At 50.9% G+C, this 21,570-nt stretch overlaps 1 protein-coding gene across 5 annotated transcripts in view; it reads left to right on the top strand.

Moving 5' to 3' along the window:
• The window catches only part of LOC116984601 (F-actin-monooxygenase MICAL2-like), a 172,120-nt gene that overhangs the window by 92,370 nt on the left and 58,180 nt on the right, over nt 1–21,570 (top strand). Inside the window, exons 18-26 of one of the 5 annotated variants that reach the window (XM_033038833.1) lie at nt 1,163–1,330; nt 3,109–3,219; nt 5,232–5,348; nt 6,970–7,062; nt 7,369–7,458; nt 11,642–11,755; nt 14,637–14,823; nt 17,231–17,325; nt 18,779–18,872. In XM_033038833.1, the coding sequence (XP_032894724.1) occupies nt 1,163–1,330; nt 3,109–3,219; nt 5,232–5,348; nt 6,970–7,062; nt 7,369–7,458; nt 11,642–11,755; nt 14,637–14,823; nt 17,231–17,325; nt 18,779–18,872 (1,069 nt within the window). Of the gene's footprint in view, nt 1–1,162; nt 1,331–3,108; nt 3,220–5,231; nt 5,349–6,969; nt 7,063–7,368; nt 7,459–11,641; nt 11,756–14,636; nt 14,824–17,230; nt 17,326–18,778; nt 19,774–21,570 lie in introns of those variants that run through there. The other 4 variants (XM_033038834.1, XM_033038835.1, XM_033038836.1 and 1 more) reach the window with 4 other exon arrangements.

Below are 21,570 nucleotides of genomic sequence, written 5' to 3'. Positions count from 1 at the left end.
GTAATGAAAATATTACTTATTGCACCTTACAGGCTCACAAAAGCAATAACACACAGATAATGTATAATAATCAAAAACATATATTAATAATCAGTAATCCTAGGTGACAATAATAGTGCAAAATCAATGCTCTTGGGTCTTGTGCCCACTTGTGCAAAATCAATGTCTGTGCTGCAACTAAAGACACAGTCCATATATGATCACAGTTGCTGAGGTTAGTGTTGTGCAGTGTTCAAAAGCCTGGTGGTTGCTGGGAAGAAGCTGTTGTTGTGGCTGGTGGTCATGGTTTTCAGGCTCCTGGACCCTCTCCCCGATGGTAGCGGCCACAATGAGAATGAACATTTTCACTTAGTTTAGCCCTCTCCTGTTATTAGATCATCCCCCACTTTCCTTCCACAGAGAGAATTTTTTTAGGTTTAGTTTAGAGATACAATGCAAAACCAGGCCCTTTGGCCGACCAAGCAGTGCCACAAGCCAGCAATCCCCACACAATCCACGCCATCCTACACACACTAGGGACAATTTACAATTATACCAAGCCAATTTACCTACAAACCTGTACGTCTTTGGGGTGTGGAGGGAAACCGTACATCTCGGAGAAAACCCACACAGTCACGGGGAGAACGTACAAATTCCGTACAGACAGCACCTGTAGTCGGGATCGAACCCAGGTCTCCGGCGCTGTAAGGCAGCAACTCTACCGCTGCGCTGCCCGTGTTCTAGTGGGCACAAGACCCAGGATGGACTGGTAGGGCCAAATGGCCTGTCTCCAGGGGCAGCACGTTGGCGCAGTGGTAAAGTCGCTGCCTCACAGCATCAGAGACCCATGTTCGATCCTGACTACGAGTGCTGTCTGAGAGTTTGTACGTTTTCCCTGTGTCTGCGTGGGTTTTCTCCGGGTGCTCTGGTTTCCTCCCACATCCCAAGGACGTGCGAGTTTGTAGGTTAGTTGGCTTTGATATATTGCTCTTAGTGTGTAGGAAGTGGGTGTAAAAGTGGTGTGAATGGGCGATTGATGGTTGGGGTGGACTTGGTGGGCCTTGGGCCTAGCTGCTCCCACTGGTGGGCCTTGGGCCTAGCTGCTCCCACTGCAGCCTCTCCACAGTTGTGGTGAAGGGCCGGGTTATTGGTCACGGGCTGACCCTGCTGTTTTGTCTGGTAGTCTGATCTCGCGGCCAGTGCCGAGCAGGTGATCAGGGACGCCAAGTTCGTGAAGGAGGCCGAGCGGCAGGCAGGGGCGGGCAAGCACGTGCCCGTGATCCCCCACAACGCCCTTGCACTGTCGGGCGTCCTGCAGCGGCTCCAGCGCCTCGAGGAGAAGCTCGAACAGGTGACTTACTGCTGCCCTGAGATGCTTGTGTGCAGTGTCTCTCTCCCTCTCTCCCCTCCCTCTCCCTGCACATTCCCACTCTCCCCTTCCTGCACGTTCCCACTACCTCTTCCTGCACGTCCCCACTCTAACTCTCCTTTCCCTCTCCCTGCACATTTCCACTCTCACTCCCCTTTCTTGCTCCATCTACACACCTACCCTTTCCCTTCCTCTCTCTGCAACCCCTCCCCTCTCTCTACACTCCTTCCACTCTCTCTCACTCCCTCTGCCTCATCTTTGCATTCCTCTATCCCCGTTTCCCTCCTGCCCTGCACCATTATTACTAATTTCTGTTCATTTGCATGCTCTGATCAATCACCCTGATCTCTTCCAACGCTGTGTATTTCATTGACCATCTCTGAGAGCTCTCCGCTCCCCTCTACTTCCCTGGTTTTGCCTGGAGTCCTGTAATTCTCTTCTTCCTTCATATATTTATCCTTTGCTCTTCCAAAAGTCCCCGTTGAATCTGCTTGCACTGCCCCTCCTGATTACAGGAACTGTGACTTACAACATAGCTGCGTCTCCCCTCTGCTTCTCCTGTGCACAGTCTTCAAGCTTTGCCCTCTGATTACCACAAACATTCTCTCCTTTACTTACCCCATCGGAATCTCCCGTGGTTTTGAGCAAATTCTCCCCATCACTCTCTCTGCTGTGGGCCTGATCCCTGCCACTTGTCCCGTCTGTCCAGGGAGCTGAGGGTTTGGACCGGAGATGTTGACGGAATCGCTCTCGGACCTGTAGCTGCAGGAACGAGCGGATGCAATGCACAGGAGATGCTCCATAGTTGCCACTGTTGCATGGTTCCATCCTGCAGCTACGGCTACTGTTTAGGGTTGTTGCGTGTGTTTAGTCGGGCTGCCGCGCTGACCTGGCGTGCAATGAGATTGCACATTTGCATGTGGTCAGATTGTATGCTTGTGTGTTAGCGAGATTGCACGCTGGCATGTGGTCAGATTGCTCGCTGGCATGTGACAAGATTGCACGCTTGTGTGTGGTGAGATTGCACACTGGTATGTGGTGGATTTGCACGCTTGCGTGAAGTGAGATGGCACACTTGTGTGTTAGTGAGATTACATGCTTGTGTGTGATGAGATTGCACACTTACATGTAGTGAGATTGCACCCTTGAACGCTATCGTGTCGGGGGGGACTGGATGTGAAAGTGGGATAACAGGGAGCTGGTGTGAATGGGGGACCGATGGCTGGTGTGGACTCTAATGCTGAAGGGCATGTGTGTCCATGCTGTATCCCTAAACTAAACTAAACTGGAGGAGATATCTGGAGGTCCCTGTTACCCTGGGAGCAGCGGAGACTCTAATTGCACTCATGGACTTTCAGCCCAGACGGAAATTGGAGGCTGATTTTTATTGGATCAGGACATGGTATCAGGGAGGAAGGTGGACATCTGGAGATGCAATGGATTGGCCACGATCGATCTCAGTGGTGAAGCCAGTCTGAGGGACCAAGTGGCCTCGTCCTTCTACAATGAGGGTTTCCTCTTGCAATTTACCGTCCATTCCCCAACAGTTGGAGGTTAATCCCCATCACACAGTTGTCCCTTGGACTTTGTGTTGGTCTTACTCTCCCAGTGGTGGAACCAGGGAATAACCTCGACCCCCCCTCATCTCCATCTACACTAACCTGCTCTCTCGCACCCTCCCTCCCGCCCGCCACACCACCTCTTGCTTGGCCTTTGTCTTAATCTTCTCTTGCTTTCCTCTCCTGCATTCCTCACGGTAGAGGAAGGCTCTGTCTCTCGCGCAAGGCGACGTTCCCTTTAGCAGGAAGAGCATTAAGGAGAGAGGAGCGCACCTGACCGCACTCTTTGGGGCCAGGACGCTGAGACAACAGGTGCGTAATGTGTGCGGCCGTGCATCATTCACTCTGCTGCCGAGCGGGAACGCATTACTGACGGGAACGCACGCTCCCTCAACGAGGTAGCACGATGCCCACCCTGCCGACCAAAGACAGAGGGTGGTACAGGTCACAGAGCCCACCGAGCATGGTCCACTGAGTGGTCCGATCTTATGGGACAGCACAGCCTACGTGGGCTGAAGGGCCACTTCTGACCCGACCACTGCCCAAGTGAGGTTCCTTGTCGATGTCACGTCTCTGGGTGGGGCTGTGTTTCTGGGCTAAGCTCTGTATATGGGGTCAAAAGTCAAAGACATTGCAAGCCGCTGGAGGCCTAGAGTAAAAGCAGAAAATCCCACTGGGAATGATCAACGGGCCAGGCAGCGTCTGCAGGGGGAAGGACTCTCCGACCGGTAATCTTGTCTCTCCGCGGATGCTGCCTGACCCGCTGGGTGTGTCCAGCCTTCTCCGGTGTCAGGGCGTCCATGGCTTATCCTCTGGGGATCTGCTGCCCGCCCTCACTTGTCCTCCAGAAGGTGAGCAGCTGGCGGAAGGGGCACAGGGTTGGGTTTGTACTTGTTTCCCATGGGGAGCAGAGGATTGTGGAGGTCACTGGGGGCGGTGGGAAGGTGAGGGGACGGTGAACCTGATCAGTCTCTGCAGGCCACCCCTTGCAGGGTTATCATAAGATGCCATTGGGATCCAACCAGCCGGGGGGGGGTCAGTGCTGAGCTCTGGTACCATGGCAACGTGAAGGGGGTTGGGTTACCTCGCTGCTCCCCACCCTCCTCCCTCCAGGATCTTTGTGACCTAACCGATGATGGTGTTGTTGGTGGTCCTCACCATCTCCCCCTCAACCCTTCACCCCGTTGAGGAGTGACCTCTCACCCCCCCCCCCCCCCTTCACTGGGCACTGACCTCTCACCCTCTCTTCACTGGGCACTGACCTCTCAACCCCACTCTGGGCAATGACCTTTGACCCCCACCCACCCCCACTGGGGAATGACCTCTCACCCCCATGGGCACTGATATCTCATCCCCTCCTTGGACCCCTGTTGTACAATGACCAGAACATTCCCAGCTTCCTGGTTCAGCTTTCCGGGTGTGCGTTCCCATCCCTGTCCCGTTCCCCATCCCGTGGTCTCCCTCTCTCTCCGGGACGGAGCTCACTGCCTTCCCCTCAGGCCCAGGGGCCTTCACCAGACACACGGGGTCACCATAGCCTCTCCTCTTCCCCCACTGCAGATTGGAGCCCGGGGGTTAGAGTCTGTGTCCACTCCGCGCCTCTCTGCCGGGTTGACGCCATGACTCAGTGACTTGAAGTGGATTCAACCCCCCCCCCCCCCCCCTGGTCCCTGTACAGTGGCCATCAGCGTTTAGGAGGCTCAAATCCCGATTTAGCCAATAACAAAGCGCTGGAGGAGCTCAGCGGGTCAGGCAGCATCTGTGGAGGGAGGTTGTCAGATGATGTTTCGGGTCGGGACCCTTCTTCAGGCCCACTCCCACCGATCTCCAACACACCGACTCCTGTTGGTGACCGGTCCCCGTTTGACCTCCTGCCTGCCTGCCTGCCCCAGGGTCATTGACCATGTCCACTTCACTCACCCCCTGTGAACGCACAGCCCCCCGCTCCCTCCGCACCAACCCCAACAGTGACGACAAAACCCGCTGAGGATGGGGAGCCATTGTCGTCTGGTGGGCTGAGGCCAGGCGCCAGCTCTCAGACACTTCCCCATCCATCTCTGCCCCATGACGACAACCCCACAGACAAACACCGTCACAATGACCTGACACAAGGTCGCCTGCCCATTCCCTCCAGGGATGCTGCCCGAGCTGCGGAGTTCCTCCAGCACTTTGTGTTTTACTCCAGATTCCAGCATCTGCGTCTCCGTGTGCTCCGCTAACCCTGACCGGCTTTCTGCGCCGTTCCGTCAACGTGGCTTTCATCCATCTCTGCTCTTGTTTTCTCGGTTGCCTCCCACACATTCCATCGCACCTCTCGCTAACAGTCGGGTCTGCCGGACTCCACCTCATCCCATGCGGTCGCTGGTGCTGCCTCTTCCACCCATGGCTCTGCTCTCTCCATGTCTCCAGCTGTGCCTCACCTGCTCCACCTTCCAACACAGGTACAGGTCGAGCCCGGTACGCTCGATAGACAATAGACAATAGGTGCAGGAGTAGGCCATTCAGCCCTTCGAGCCAGCACCGCCATTCACTGTGATCATCCACAATCATTACCCCGTTCCTGCCTTCTCCCCATATCCCTTGACTCCGCTATCTTTAAGAGCTCTATCTAACTCTCTCTTGAAAGCATCTAGAGAATTGGCCTCTGAGGCAGAGAATTCCGCAGATTCACAACTCGCTGTGTGAAAAAGGTTTTTCCTCATCTCCATTCTAAATGGCTTACCCCTTATTCTTAAACTGTAGCCACTGGTTCTGGACTCCCCCAAAATCAGGAACATGTTTCCTGCCTCTAGCTTGTCCAAACCCTTAATAATCTTAATAATCAATAAGATCTCCTCTCATCCTTCTAAATTCCAGAGTATACAAGCCGTTGTATACTCCATTCTATCAACATATGACAGTCCCGCCATCCCGGGAATTAACCTTGTGAACCTACGCTGCACTCCCTCAATAGACTAACATCACACACTCCCCGGATACAGGCAAGGGAAGTATCTTCACATCCATGAGAGAGGGACTCCAGTAGTTCTCTAGCACCTGTCGTGTCCCTCCAAAGGGAATCTTGGGCAGTAAAGTATGAAAGGTGGCAGAGAGAGCTCAGTACAATACAGCTCAGGACTCGGTGAGTTTGGTTAGAGAGTCACCCAGCACACCCAGCACACAAACAGGCCCTTCGGTCCAACTCATCCATGCCCACCAAAATGCCCCATCCATGCCCACCAAAAAGCCAGTCCCATTCACCCACTCCTAGCACATATCTCTATACCTTTCCTATCCATGTACCTATCTTTTACATGTTGTTACTGTGCCTGTCTCGACCACTTCCTTTGGCACTTCATTCCATTTACCCCACATCCGTCTGTGTGATACCTTCAGGTTCCTATCAAATCATTCCCTTCTCCTCTGCCCCCTAGTTCTCGTTTCCCCCACATCTTTATGTATTCACCTTATCTATTTCCCCCATGATTTTATACACGATTCTCTAACATCACCCCCACAGCCTCCTGCTTTCCTAGGCCAAGCTTGCCCAGCCTCCCCCTTTAGCTCAGGCACTCGATTGAAAGATACATGATGGCTGTGCGCCCCCCCTTAGTACTGTCCCTCCCACAGTGCAGCTCTCCCTCAGTACCGCCCCTCCCTGTGAAGCCCCACAGCCCAGGTGACCATTCAGCCATTGTACATGTTCTAGCTTCTCGCCCGTCCGTCCTTGTCAAACGCCCCCCCTTCCAGTATCTCTGCAGGTCCCTTGTTGATTCCTGTGATTCTGTCCACTCAGGCAATGCATCTCACTTCAGTCTTCTACCACATCGCTCTGCTTCAGTTGTGGTCAGTTTAGGGGCATTGTTAACTGGTGTTAACCAGGTTCCTTTAGTACAACAAACGCAGGAGTATAGTGAGCAGCTTTTAGCATCAGGCGTACACACATAAGCTTGTGAGAATAAATCTTCTGCTTTGATTTCACCGATCTGCGGCTGCAGCCCTCTTCTCTGTTACTGTTGTGCTTTACCTCTCCTCCTTTCCTCTCCTGTTCTTCCATCCTGTCCGGGTGTCAATTGCCCTCAGATACGTGATATCAGGGAGGCCGCCATTAATTTGGAAAGGATGTTCCTCGGTGGCAAAGATGAATCGAGTGTCCAGGACAAGGCTAGAGTTGAGGTGAGTGTGAGCATAACTCTTTAGTCTCCCAATTCAGCTGTGGGACTGTTTGGCCCATCGAGCCTGTGATAACCCAATCAGCAATGAGTCTAATTCTCTCTGGCTTAAATTGTAAATTGTCCCTTGTGTGTAGGATAGTGATCGCTGGTTGACACAGACTCAGTGGGCTGAGGGGCCTGTTTCCACGCTGTATCTCTAATGTCTAAAACTGGAATGAGAATGGAGCCAAATTCTGGTCTGCCCGGACTTGGAGCTGAGTGCTGTCTGCTCTCTCTTCTCTCTCTCTCTCTCTCTCTCTTGTTGTAGATTCCCAGCTCAGGGTCACCTGGACTCTGTCCCCGCAGTGAAAGTGTGAGCCCCCGGTCTACAGTCTCTGCCCAGCACTGTCACAGAGAGGTAGAGCCCGCGCTGCGGATCTGCATGTCCCGAACCGTGCATGCAACGCATTGCTAGTCGCAGGTGTGCGCAATTCACCAGCTGCCCCTCAGTAACTGCTGCAACCGCCGCTAGACCTTGGCTCCCGTCCCTTCATGGTCCCGAAGAGATGGGCGGCATGGTGGCGCAGCGGGTAGAGCTGCTGCCTCACAGCTCTAGAGACCCAGGTTCAATCTTGACCCCCCCCCCCCCCCGGGTGCTGTCTGTGTGGAGTTAACACGTCCTCCATGTGATTGTATGAGATTCATAAATGTATAAGTTATAGGAGCAGAAATAGGCCATTCGGCCCATCAATTCTACTCCACCATTCAATCATGGCTGATCTATCTTATCCTCTCAACCCCATTCTCCATCTTCCTCCCCATAATGGACTCAGTGGGCCGAAGGGTCTGTTCCCTTGCTGTTTCTCTACGCCTAACTGTCACACTTTTGAGTAGAAAGGAACTACGGAGGTAGACAAAAATGCTGGAGAAACTCAGCCGGTGAGGCAGCATCTATGGAGCGAAGGAATAGGTGACGTTTCAGGTCGAAACCCTTCTTCAGTCTGAAGAAGGGTCTCGACCCGAAACGTCACCCATTCCTTCGCTCCATAGATGCTGCCTCACCCGCTGAGTTACCCCTGCACTTTGACCTGAGTTATTCTGAGGCAGGTCACATCTCAGTGCATCTTTGAGTCTCATGAAGAGGCTTCGGGCAGGATGGCGAACAGCTGGAGGAATGGTTATGTATGTCCATGGGGGCGACTGGGTAGGGAATGTGGACCTGAACGAGTACTTGTTCAGTACTTCCCCTCCCACAGTGGGCTGGGGAAGTACACTGTTTTTCCGCACACGATTTTCCCGGTAGGCGGCGCGGCTCTCGCCAGCAGCGGCCTCTGCAGTCCGTCTGCGTTTTTATTATTTTATGTCTATGTTTTAATGTAGTTTTTGTTATTTTTGTTGGGGTATGTGTGTGGGGGGGTGGGGGTGGTGTGGAGGGGAGGGGGTAACTTTTAAATCTCTCCCTGCACGGGAGACCCGACCTTTTCTTTGTCGGGTCTCCGTTGTCGTTGGGGCTGCAACGAGGAGCGGCCTCCAACAGGAAGACCGGGAGCTGTGGTGCCGACTACTCACCTCACCGTCGCGGGGCTGGCCGAGTCCAGAGCGGGTGGAGCTGTGGTGGACGCTGCTGCGGCCCGACCTCCGGAGGTTCGGTGGCTGCAACTGCGGGTTTGGCGGACGGCACCGGGAGCCCGCGGGTCCCTGGTGGGAGACCGCTTTTCGGGGCTTCCGCAGCGGCGACTTCTCCCGCCCGAGTTGCGGGGTTGAAGAGCTCCTGGAGCGGGGCCTACATCACCGCCCCGCGCGGCTTGGAATGGCCGCGGGCTGCGAGCGCACGCCTGGGGCTCTAACACCAAGACCCGGTGCGCGAACTTGCATTACCCGGCGTGGTTTAATGGCCACGGGACAATTCGCCATCGCCCGCCGGGGGCTTTGACTTTGACTCTGACATGGGGGGGAGAGTGCAGTGGAGAGAGAAGTTTTTTTGGCCTTCCATCACAGCAATGTGATGGATGTTTATGTAAAATATGTTGTGTCTTGGGTCTATTTGTTGTAATGTATGGCTGCAGAAACGGCATTTCGTTTGGACCTCACGGGGTCCAAATGACAATAAATTGAATTGTATTGTATTGTATTGTATTGGGGAAGGTGAGGTGTCAGGGAGAGTGAAGGAGGAGGGTTGACCATTGGGGTCAGTGGTCCAATGGCTTGCTTACTGTCATGTTCACCAGCTACAGTGAAATACATTTGTTTGATGCAGCTCAGCAAGACCCCAGCATAAGCACAATTCTCCCGGTTGAAACAGCCCACAGTCCATATGCAAGAGGTCCCATTTTGAGGCAAGGGGAGGAACAGGGAGTCAGCAGTAAGGTAGACAAAAATGCTGGAGAAACTCAGCGGGTGCGGCAGCATCTATGGAGCGAAGGAAATAGGCAACATTTCCGGCCGAAACCCTTCTTCAGAATTTTGAGCAGTAAGAACTGTTTAATTGTGACACGTGCCTACAAAAGGGTGGCACAGCGGTAGAGTTGCTGCCTTACAGCGCCCGAGACCCGGGTCCGATCTTGACTACAGGTCTGTACGGAGTTTGTACTTTCTCACTGTGACCACGTGGGTTTCCTCCGGATGCTCCGGATTCCCCCCCCCCCCCCCCTACTCCGAAATACGTACAAGTTTGTAGGTTAACTGGCTCAGTAAAGATTGTAAATTGTCCCTCGTGTGTGTGTGGGATAGTGTTCGTGTGCGGGGATCGCTGGTCAGCGCGGACTCGGTGGTCCGAAGGGCCTGTTTCCACGCTGTATCTCTAAACTAAACAGTGAAATTCTTACTAGCTGCCCATTGAGGCGAAAGCACACAGATAAATATATAATCATGCACAATATAATAAACGTATAACCATAATACTAGGCAAACATTATAGTGCAAAACTGAAGCCTGTTATGCAACCAACGATGCAGAGCCAGGAAGATCACAGTGTTTTGGATGCAAGGTTAATGTTGTGTTGTGTTCAGGAGGCTGGGGGCTGCTGTTCTTGAACCTGGCGGTCACCGTTCTACAGATAAACCCAAGGACAACAAAGTAATAGAAACAGAACATGTTGCAAACACTGGCAGGTCGGGTAGCGTCTGTGGAGAGAGAACTAGTCAATGGATTTTCATCAGAAAAAGTGAGAAATCGTGTGTGTTTTCAGTTGCAGAAATAAGGAGAGGGCCAAAGAAAGTAGTTCAGGAGAAGATCCTTTTGGTGCTGCCTACCTAATTTATAGTTAACTATTATGGTGACCTGGTATAACTAGTCTGGTTACAATGGTATGAGTTATTTATTATGTTATTGATCATTGCATATTTATTTGTGTGGTACAGGTATTGAGTTCATCGGCCTGTTAAGCTGCATCGATGAGGAATTGCATTGTTCCATTGTGGATGCATACGGCAATTTGTCTCTTTTGACTCTTTTTCTCTGCCCAGTCTCGATCTCTCGACTCGAGAGAGAGAGAGAGAGAGCAAGAGACAAAGCGACTTGCTGGAACTGCCGCGGGCAGGGCAGAGGGGTTGTTGCAAATACACAGCAGGTCAGGCAGCATGTGTGGAGAAAGGAAGAGTGCGATGATGTTATAGGTGGATCTGACCAGCCAGTCCTTGTCCCCTGGGAAACCAGGCTATTGTAACGGTGGCGAGGGGAGACGGCAGCTGTGTCCTTGGTAGCCAGTGCCCACAGGTGTGTCCTTGGCAGCCAGTGCCCACTGGTGTGTCCTTGGCAGCCAGTGCCCACTGGTGTGTCCTTGGCAGCCAGTGCCAGCCAGGTATGATATTGGCTGCCAGTGTCCACAGATGTGACCTTTGCAGTGTGCCCACAGATGTGACCTTGGCAACTAATACCAACAGGTATGACCTTGGCAGCCAGTGCCGACAGGTGAACTCCTCAAGTTGTGCCTCGTTCAAAGAGCAAGGCCACTATCCTTGCAGCGCTGGCTGAGAAGGGTTGTCTTCAACTGAGCTCTGCATCCCAGGGCACGAGCTCCCTCTCACTTACCGGCTTTGAGTGCCCAGATGGTTACTAACCGCAGCCGTAAACCTCTGCAGCTTGGCGTCTTGCGGAGAGCGAGTTATCCGGATGCCTGCCTGACACCCGCTGGTTCCCATTATCCAGCACCCGACTTGGCTTCAGCTTTACGGCTACGCTCTGATTTCTATCATCCTGGCTCTTTCCCACCTTCTCTCTCAATTTTTGTTATTTCTTTCTTTCTTTTCCCTTGCACCCTTTGCCTCCCCTCCACCTATTCCACCCTCCATCTATTTTCTCTCTCACTCACTCTCCCCCTCTCTTCTCTCTCCACTTTCTTCTCTCCCCCACCCTTCCCACTCTCCTCCCCCTCCCCCCCTCCCTCCCGCCACTCCCTCCCTCTCTCTCTCTTTCACCTTCCTTTCTCTCTATCTCCTGCCACTCTCTCCCTCTCTTCTACCACTCTCACCCTCTCTCTCCAACCACTTTCCCTTTGTCTCTTCACCTCCTTCTCTCTTCACTCTCTCTGTCTCTCTCACCCCTCATCCCCTCTCTATGTTGCCCTGTCTTCTCTGCTCTCTCTCCCCCTCCCTGGTGGTTAGATGACGGTGGGGAAGGTTTCGACAGTCATTGGAGACATGGCGGAGATTCTGGTTAAACTTTACCGCACAGATCACAGGCCCGATGCAGCAGCGGCGGTGGCCCCTCGGGTGCAGGTAAGCTTTCAGCTGGAGCGGGTAGAAGCTGGCGACGTGCGTGGATCCTGTGCTGACTGATTTCACATCCCACTAGCTGTCGTTCTGAAGCTCATTCGCGCCTCTCACCAGTGTTGACGTTCATTTCAATACAACAGTGCAAGACTAAATGTGCAACAAGGAACTGCGGATGCTGGTTTACACCAAAGATAGACACAACATGCTGGAGCAGGGCAGGTAGCATCTCTGGAGGGAGAGAGGGAATGGGTGACGTTTTGGGTCGAGACCCACTGCAGATCCGATCTGATTAGTTGTTGAAATAGATCCAATGGTGGCGATTATTTCTTGATTTATTAACAACTGTTTACTAAATTCATCTCAACACCCCCCAGCAAGTTGTTTTAACATTGATTGAATTGAACTACGGGATCTGTAGTGGCATTATTAACACTAGTTTCTGCCCCAAAACATTGTTCAATGGTGTCGGCTTGGTTCAGAGTGGCATTTTGTATACCTGACTTACTGGGCTGTGACAAAATGTGTGAGCAGGAACTGCAGATGCTGGTTGAACTGAAGACATACACAAAATGCTGGAGTCATGCCCTTGTCCCACTTAGGAGACATTTCGGCGACTAGGTTGTTGTAGACATTGTCGTAGGGGGGTCCAGTCGGCCGATCGGCCGACTGGACCCCCCTACGACAATGTCTACAACAACCTAGTCGACGTCAAGCTAGGGCAAGCTACCGACAACCGGCGACCCATTCAGACCATCCCTACGATAACCTACGTCCACCTGCGACAAGCTACAACAAGCCACGACCCTGTCGGCGACAACTGAAGACAACTTAAAACGACTCAGTTGCCGGTACCTGTTGGAGGTTAGCGTAGATTGATGTAGGTAGTTGCCAATGGAATTCACCAAAGTCAACACCAGCGACAACCTACGACAGCACATATGTCAGGAGCAGACAAGCTACGATCGTTGGCGTCAAGCCAACTGTCGCCCACGGTCGCCGAAAGGTTTTGAACATTTCAAAATCCAGCGGCGACCCGAAAAACGCTACGATTCTTTGGGCGACTTGAGGAGACTACTCACGACCATACAGGCGACACCCCCGTGACCATGTGGCGACAGCCTAGTCGCCCGTAGTTGCCGAAAAAAATCCTCTAAGTGGGACAGGCCCATAACTCGGCGGGTCAGGCAGCATCTCTGGAGAAAAAGATTAGGTGACTTTTCGGGTCGAGACTGAGAGTCAGGGGAAGGGGAAACGAGATATGGATGGTACTTCAGACAAACGAGTGGAAGATATGCAAAAAGCAATGATAGTCATGGATATGTGGAAGCCACAATGGTCCATTGTTGGCTGTGGGATAGATGATAACGTTAGACAGGCAGTGGAACACAACAGGACAACAGCGAAACTAGTACGATGACGAGGGTGGGGGAAGGAAGGGTAGAGAGGGGATGAAAGGTTTACTTGAACTTGGAGAAATCAATGTTCATTCCCTGGGTTGTAAGTCCGCCTTGACCTATGTGATCTCCCAGTTGCCAGACGCTTTAACTCCCATTCCCATTCCCACACTGGCCTTCCTGCCCTGGGCCTCTACTGTCAGAGTGAGGCCAAACATAAATTGGAGGAACAGCACATATTTTGCCTGGTCAGCTGACAGCCCAACAGTGTTAGTATTGATTACTCTAACTTCAAGTAACCACAGAGGAGATTAGTTTATCTTGGTATAGTTTTCACCACAGATATTGTGGGCTTTCTGTGCTGCACTGGTATGGTATGGTCAGGTACTTTGCCACAGGTTCAGTGAAATTCATTTTTGTATACAGTTACATGTTGTATACATAAGCACTTAGATACATCTTAGATAAGCAACTCAGATACAGTACAAGTATACAGCAGTAGTACACTGAGTCAGTATACAGAATCGCCAGTTTGCTGCCATTTTCAAGCCCCAGTTGTTGTAAGTGCAGGGTTCCTGACCTGACCATGAAGGGCCATTGTGTGTAGGAAGGAACTGCAGAAACTGGTTTAAACTGAAGATAGACACAAAATGCTGGAGTAACTCAGCGGGACTGGCAGCATCTCTGGAGAGAAGGAATGGGTGACATTTCGGGTGAAGAAGGGTCTCAACCCGAAACGTCACCCATTCCTCCTCTCCAAAGATGCTGCCTGACCCGCTGGGTTACTCCTGCATTTTGTGTCATGAAGGCCCGTTGTCCTGGCGACGATGCAGGGTCGGCCCCTGCTTGTATGTTTTCAATGACAACATGAATTAATTTTCACTGAGATGTATGTATTCTTTGGTAATGGTGTAGTGGGAGCTGACTGTGGCCGGGCTCTCCTGGTGACAACTACTGGTGAATGTCGATGTTTGCCGGCCTTTGGGCCTCAGGTTCCCCGGCGCAGTGCCGCACACTTGCCACGGAGCCTTGGTGATGGATCAGAGATGAGGCGATGGTTTGGTTATAGGGAAGTGCGAATGGCACATCCATGGAGACGGACACAAAATGCTGGAGTAACTCAGCGGGTGAGGCAGCATCTCTGGAGAGAAGGAATGGGTGTTGTTTTGGGTCAAGTCCCTTCTTCAGACTGAGAGTCGGGGGGGAGATAATGGAGTGATTTAGGGCAGGGTGTGAAAATGAGAGATCCAAGGGGATGAAGGTCAAGGAAAAAGCAGAATAGATCGCTGTTAGTGAGGGGAAGGTGACAACGAGGCATACAAAATAAAATTTAATCAGGAGGACAGTCAAACTAGTCGGAGAACTGGGATGGGGGAGGGATGGAGAGAGAGGGAAAGCAAGTTAGAGAAGTCAATGTTCATACCGCTGGGATGTAAGTAAATATCCACAGAGCACGGATTGTAATAACCAGGCGGGCTTTTCTTCGGCAGGGGTCAATGAAGAAAGACTTCCCCCAGAATCTGGGTGGCAGCGACATCTGCTATTTCTGCAAGAAGCGGGTTTACGTCATGGAGCGACTGAGCGCAGACGGGAAGTTCTTCCACCGCGAGTGTTTCAAGTGTGAGTTCTGTGCGACCACACTGCGGCTCGGTGCCTACGCCTTCAGCGTGGAGGAAGGTAATTATACGGTCATAAGGAATAATAGAATTAGGCCATTCGGCCCATCGAGTGTACTCCGCCATTGAATCATGGCTGATCTATCTCTCCCTCCTGCATTCTCCCCATAATCTGTCACCTGTACAATTCAAGAATCTATCCATCTCTGCCTTAAAAATATCCACTAACGGCCTCCACAGCCTTCTGTGGCAAAGAATTCCACAGATTCACCACCCTCCGACTAAAGAAATTTATCCTCGTCTCCTTCCTAAAAGAACGTAATTTAATTCTGAGGCTATTGCTAGACTCTCCCACGAGTGGAAACATCCTCTCCGCATCCACTCTATCCAAGCCTTTCACTATTCTGTATGTTTCAATGCGGCCCCCTCCCCCCCCTCATTCTTCTAAACTCCAGCGAGTAAAAGCCCAGTGCCGACAAACGCTCATCATAGGTTAACCTGCCACTTCTCTGCCCACTCTCCTAACCTGTCCAACTCCTTCTGCAGAGTCCCTGCTTTCTCTACATCACCTTTCCTCTCCACCTATTTTCAAATAATTCGCAAATTTTGCTACAAAGCCTTCGTCCAAATAGCCAACGCCTTGGCTGACAAGAAGGTGCTCGGGCCAGGTTGTCTAAACTGTGCGAGGGGCAGGGGCCAGGCCTAAACTGTGTGAGGAGCAGGGGCCAGGTCTAAACTGTGGGAGGGGCAGTACTGAGGGAGCACTGCACTGTTTTTTAAAATTGTTTTTTTTAACCAAACTATTAACCAAAAATAGATTTATTCAAGTATATACACTACTATTCACAATACTAAATATTTCAAAACACAGTACAAGTAAAACAAATATTCTTAAATAACTATTTCCCCATCCTTATTAGGGATGCATTCCTTTCCCTCCATGGCCAGCCGTGCCTGAAATCCCCCAGGGCGCCCGTGGACAGCGTGTAGTCCCTCTCTAGTACCACCCGGGCGCGGACATTACCCCGGAAAAAGGGGCAGGCAGCCGGCTCGGGCAGAGCCCTCTTCCGCCTGGCACTGTGACTGGCGGATGGCCAGCTTGGCCAGGCCTAGGAGCAACCCAACCAGGACATCTTCACCCCTACCCTCTCCCCTAAGCACAGGGCGTCCAAAGATGAGGATGGTGGGTGTCAAGTACAGCCAGAAGGCAAGGAGCAGCCCCTTTGGATATTGCAACAGGGTCCGCAACCGATTATTGTAAATGTCAAGCCCTGTTAAGAAAAGAAATGCTTGGTACAGAGGGAATGCAAATACACCAATTATTCCATTCCTGGCAGGGCTGTTATGCAGCACAGATGCAGGCCCTTCGGCCCCACATCCCTGCTGACCACGATGACCCATCTAAACCCGTCCATTTGCGCATGTTTGGTTCATATCCCTCCAAACCTCTCCTATCCTTGTACCAGTCCAAATGTGTGTTAAATGTTGTTGCAGTACCTGCCTCAACTACTTCCTCTGGCAGCTCATTCCATATACCCACCACCCTCTGTGTGGAAAACATTGTCCCTTGGGTTCATATTAATGAAAGAGGCTCCTCACCTTGTCGAGGAGTCACTGAGGCCCTACCCGCACACTGAATGAAATGTTCCTTGGATGTGCACAGAGCAGATGGGTTAGTCAGTGTTGTACATCACACAGTGTTCAACACCTTGGCTACCTTAAGTCAAGAGTGTTTTATTGTCACATGTCTCAGATAGAACAATGAAACTCTTACTTGTAGCAGCACAACAGAATATATAAACATAGTACACTAAACAATATAATAAATGAGAAAAAAGGTTGTGTGTGTGTGTGTGTGTGCGCGTGTGTGCACGCACACACACACACACACACACACACACACACACACACACACACACACACACACAATATATTAAAAAAAGATAATAGTGCACAAAGACAAAACCAATGCCCCCACGTCTTAGTTCAGAACTTGTAGGTTGTAGTGTTTAATAGCCTGATGGCTGCCGGGAAGAAGCTGTTCCTGATCCTGGACATTACTGGTTGTCCATGCCCCTCTATCCATGATCCTGTACACCTCGGTAAGGTCAGCCCTCGGGCTCCTGCACTCCAAAGAAAAAAGTTCCAGACTCTCCAACCTGTCCTTATAACTCAAGCCTAACTTTTTTGGTGAACCATAAGCTCATGTGATAGGAGGCCATAAGGGTGGCCTTCTGTGTTTTATGCGTATGGTAGGTTCTGTATTGTTCACTCAATGGTTCATATGGTCATAAGTGATAGGAGAAGAATTAGGCCATTCGGTCCATCAAGTCTACCCCGCCATTCAATCATGGCTGATCTCTCTCTCCCTCCTAACCCCATTCTCCTGTCTTCTCCCATAACCCCTGACACCCGTACTAATCTCTTCTGAATGTAATAGTCTGATCCCTTCTTCCTTCTTCCTTCAGGGAAGTTCTACTGCAAGCCTCACTTTACGTACTGTAAATTAAATAACAAAGCAAGAAAGCGGAGGAACCTTCCCTCGACACAGACGTACAACAAGGTAGGGCGTTTCTCACCATCTTTTGCCATTGTAACCGGTGCGTGCGGTGCTCCCGGGGAACAGCCACCAACACTCTGGACCGGAGTGCTCTTGTCGCAAAGGATCAATGTTACTCCCAGCATCGGTGTGTGCAGAATCCCAGGACACATTGACTATTGCTAGCACAACCTAAAATGGGCCAAGTGGCTTCCCATGTTGTAAGGAAGTATTGAAGTTATGGATGACAGACACAGAGTGCTGGAGCAACACAGCCGGGCTAGGCAGCATCTCTGGAGAAAGACGATGGGTGACGTTACGGGTTAGGACCCTTCTTTGGAAAATATGGACGTGCCCTTCCAAGACCAAAACACTAATAGAACAATTGGTAGCCAATTCTGACGATTCTCAAACCAAAACATCACATATCCATGTTTTTCAGAGATGCTGGCTGACCTGCTGAGTTACGCCAGCACTCTGTGTCTTAGTTTAGTTTAGAGACACAACTTTGAAATAGGTCACACGGGTGCTGTTTGTACATAGTTTGTACATTCTCCTTGTGACCGCGTGGGTTTTCTCTGGGTGCTCTGGTTTCCTCCCACACTTCAAAGACGTACAAGTTTGGAGTAACTCAGCCGGTCAGGCAGCATCTCTGGAGAAAAGAAATAGGTGACGTTTCGGGCTGAGATCCTTCTTTAGACAGGCTTCGGAGAAAATAGTAAATTGGCCCTAGTGGATAGGATGGTACTGGTGCATGGGGTGATCGCTGGTTGGCTTGGACTTAGTTTAGTTTAGTCTTTTAGTTTTTATTTTATTGCCACTTGCTTCGAGGTACAGTGAAAAGCTTTTGTTGTGTGCTAACCTGTCACCAGAAAGACAATGTGTTGGGTTTCGGCCCGAAACGTCGCCTATTTCCTTCGCTCCATAGATGCTGCTGCACCCGCTGAGTTTCCCCAGCAATTTTGTGTACCAGAAAGACAATACTTGGTTAAAATCGAGTCATTCACAGTGCACAGATACATGACGGAATAACGTTTAGTGCAAGATAAAGTCCGATCAAAGATAGTTGAAGGGGTAGGTTGGAGTGCGCTCTCGTTGTGGAAGGATGGTTCAGTTGCCTGAAGGGTCTGAAGAATGGTCTGGAACCGAAACATCACCTATTCCTTTTCGCCAGAGATGCTGCCTGACCCGCTGAGTTACTCCAACCTGCAAACTTGTACACTCTTCGGAGTGTGGGAAGAACCCAGTGCACCAGGAGAAAACCCACGCGGTCACAAGGTGAATGCACAAGCTGAGCACAGACAGCACCCGTAGGACCTATTTCAATCTCCTATCTGTATCTCTAAACTGACTGAGTTACTCCAACTTTTTGTGTCCACCTACGGGTCTATTTCCACGTGTATCTCTAGCACGGCAACAACACACCGAGTTACTAATGGCCCCGCTTTGCTCTCCCTCTCCCTCTCCCCCCCCACAGGGTGAAGCGGGATCGACGACCTCATCCGACGGCGAGGCGGTGACCAGCGGCGAGTGCGCCCAGGCTGCCGGCTCCGCAGCCGAGGCGTCCCCAGGTACCGTGCCTCCCTGGCCGCGGAGAGTGCTCCGCTGGCCTGTGCGGGTGTCCAGGCTGTTGCTCGCTGCTCCAGGGCAACTGTCTAGCTGGATGCATGGTGTTCTGTATGCCGCCGGCTCTCACTTCCACAACAACGCCTATGACTACGCCTACCTGTACGAGCTGCTGAGTCTGACTGTCCCCCTGCTCTTGGTGCAGTTTGAGGTCCTGCTACACATGTGCCAGGAAGGAGGTTCATCTCTGGTACATCTCAGTGAATGGCTCCACAGTATCATAGGCCTCAAAACGCATTGAAAACCCCCTGCACTTAGTGGCAGACAACATACAGGGTGTAAAGTGGTGGCAATCAAGCTATTTATTATTATTTTTTATTAAACTTCGAGCTAATAACTACTTCCGGGTGCGGACTATTGATAACCAGTCTATCAGGTACACTGAAGGGTTTATGCAATATAGGTTTACAAACAGGCCGCTAATGTTTGGGCTAACGTTACCAAAAGAACAACTCTTCGGGGTTTTTTTTTTTTTACACAAATTAAGAATTGATATTGTCCTGCTTTAGACTGTTTACATTTTTATACAGGGATATGTTTTAAGAAAGACAAAGCAGGAAAATATTTGTTTTTTTTGGATCCATGACATGAGATGTAGATTTAAAACACGCTGCATTTTGCTTCTTTGAAACCAATGGTAGGTCGATTGTTGAACAATTAAGTTAGGATGAAGTGATCAGATCGGAGCTTCTTGCCCAGTGTGTGTTTCCCATCCACTCACAAGTGAAGTGCAGAAACAAAGAACGGCGGATGTTGGTTTACACCGACGATAGACACAAAGCATTGGAGTTGTTCAGCGGGTCGGGCAGCATCTCTGGAGGAAGATTTCCCCCCCTCCCCTCGACTTTCTGTCTGATGAAGGACCCCAACCTAAAACATTGCCCATCCTTTTTCTCCAGAGCTGATTCCTGACCCGCCGGGTTATCCCAGCACTTTGTGCCTATCACTGGAAAGGCTTTTTTTCCCCTCCAGAAATGCTACCTGACCCATTGAGTTACTCCAGCACTCTGTGTCTATCTTAAGTTAGGATAAAGTTCAGTCGCCAGTGGCTTGGTGTGGAGTGAGTTATGGGCCAAAGCAGCCGGCACTACACTGAAGGCTTTCCCCATCCTCACCCTCACCTTCTCCCCTGCCCACAGGCACAGTCAGGCCTGAGCCTCGGCAGTCCCAGGCCACAGTCAGTGAGTTTTAGGCTGAGTTTTAGCTCTGTGAGTAGGGAACTCCACAACGTCGGCCAACAATTTTAACATGAATGCATTGCTTTGTACGAAGCGAGCGTTCTGATGCCCCCCCCCCCCCCCCACCCCTCTCCTCACGCCAGACGCCAGGGATGTGTTTTTTTTAAACTGACCGTGGCCTTGAGGTCAGTGCGATTGTTTTAACCCTTGTTTGCAAAGTCTACTGAGAGAAAACTTGATCAGTATTTTCATTTGCGCCGGTGTTTTGTGCGTCAACCTGTCCGGGCCGAACTCAAAACTGCCACGAACCTGATCCCGCTGAGGTGCGGGGCCAGGAGTAGCCTCGATGGGGGGGAGAGGGGGGGGGGAGAGCAGGCGGGCTTTGACCCCCTCTGTTAGGACCAGAACGCATTTCGATTTGGGCAAAAAAAACATATCAGGAGCCTTGCACTGATTGGGGCTGGTGTAGTCGTGTTGACAATCTGTAAACCATAAGCCAGTGTTCTGTTCTCCATGTCCTTATGTGACAGTGCATTTAGTTGGTGGTCTCTCACTCTCTCCCCCCCTCTCACTTTCACCCGCCGCTTGCTATCTGTTTCGTCTCCTTCTGCAATGAGCTGCCTTCCTTTGGCCGTGCCTTGGCCAATGCCAGTAACACCGCATGCCAAGCCACGCGTTGAAAATGCGCCCATTCTCACTGTTCCCTAAACCCGTTGTGGCCCCAAACCCACAAATAACAAATAATAAACTTCCTTCCCCCCTCCGAACTCCGAGAGCAGAGAAAAGAACAATAGCTTTGAAAACGACTCCTTTTTCCAATAAACTGCCCTCTCACAGCTTAATTAGTGGCGAACTAGCCAGTTACATCACCTGCTCATGAAGTTAAACCCTTATCTTTCCAATATTCTTCCGATATTTTAATTCTTTGAAGCATGCTATTATTCTTCCTGTGATGAGTGATGAAACTAATATTAGCACCATGCAAGATTCTTTTATTTCTTTACCTTAAATTCACTAAAACTGAAGTAACTGCTTTTATTTTGTAAAAAAAAAAGTGATGCTAAATATATACATTGAGTTTGACAAAGTTAATTTGTAAACAAAACTTAAAATGTTTCCCCCCTCCATGTTACTCATTGTTTCTGGACCCCTCTTTGAATCCCCACTGTGGGATGGTCAGCCATGGGATTTTTTTGTACCCCACAACTCCCGACTAGGGGGAGGGGGAGCAAGGGGCACTGAGGAGACACGAGCGAAGGCCTCATCTGTTTCCCCCAAATTTGTTTTCCCTCCCGACTTAACAAAGAGGTATTTCCCGTGTAAATCCATCTTTGAGTAACATTTCTGGCCCAACTATGTCTGTGTGTGAAAAGAAACCTGGTTGTTTTAGTGGATTTAATAAGGAAGGCTGTGTGCTAACAGATTGAAAAGGCTTGCATCATCTGATGGCCCATTAACCAAGCAA

The sequence above is a fragment of the Amblyraja radiata genome, chromosome 20 (assembly GCF_010909765.2).
Source record: "Amblyraja radiata isolate CabotCenter1 chromosome 20, sAmbRad1.1.pri, whole genome shotgun sequence".
Taxonomy (NCBI): Eukaryota; Metazoa; Chordata; class Chondrichthyes; order Rajiformes; family Rajidae; genus Amblyraja; species Amblyraja radiata.
Note: the sequence above shows the minus strand (reverse complement) of the source record. Positions and strands in the feature narration are given on the sequence as shown.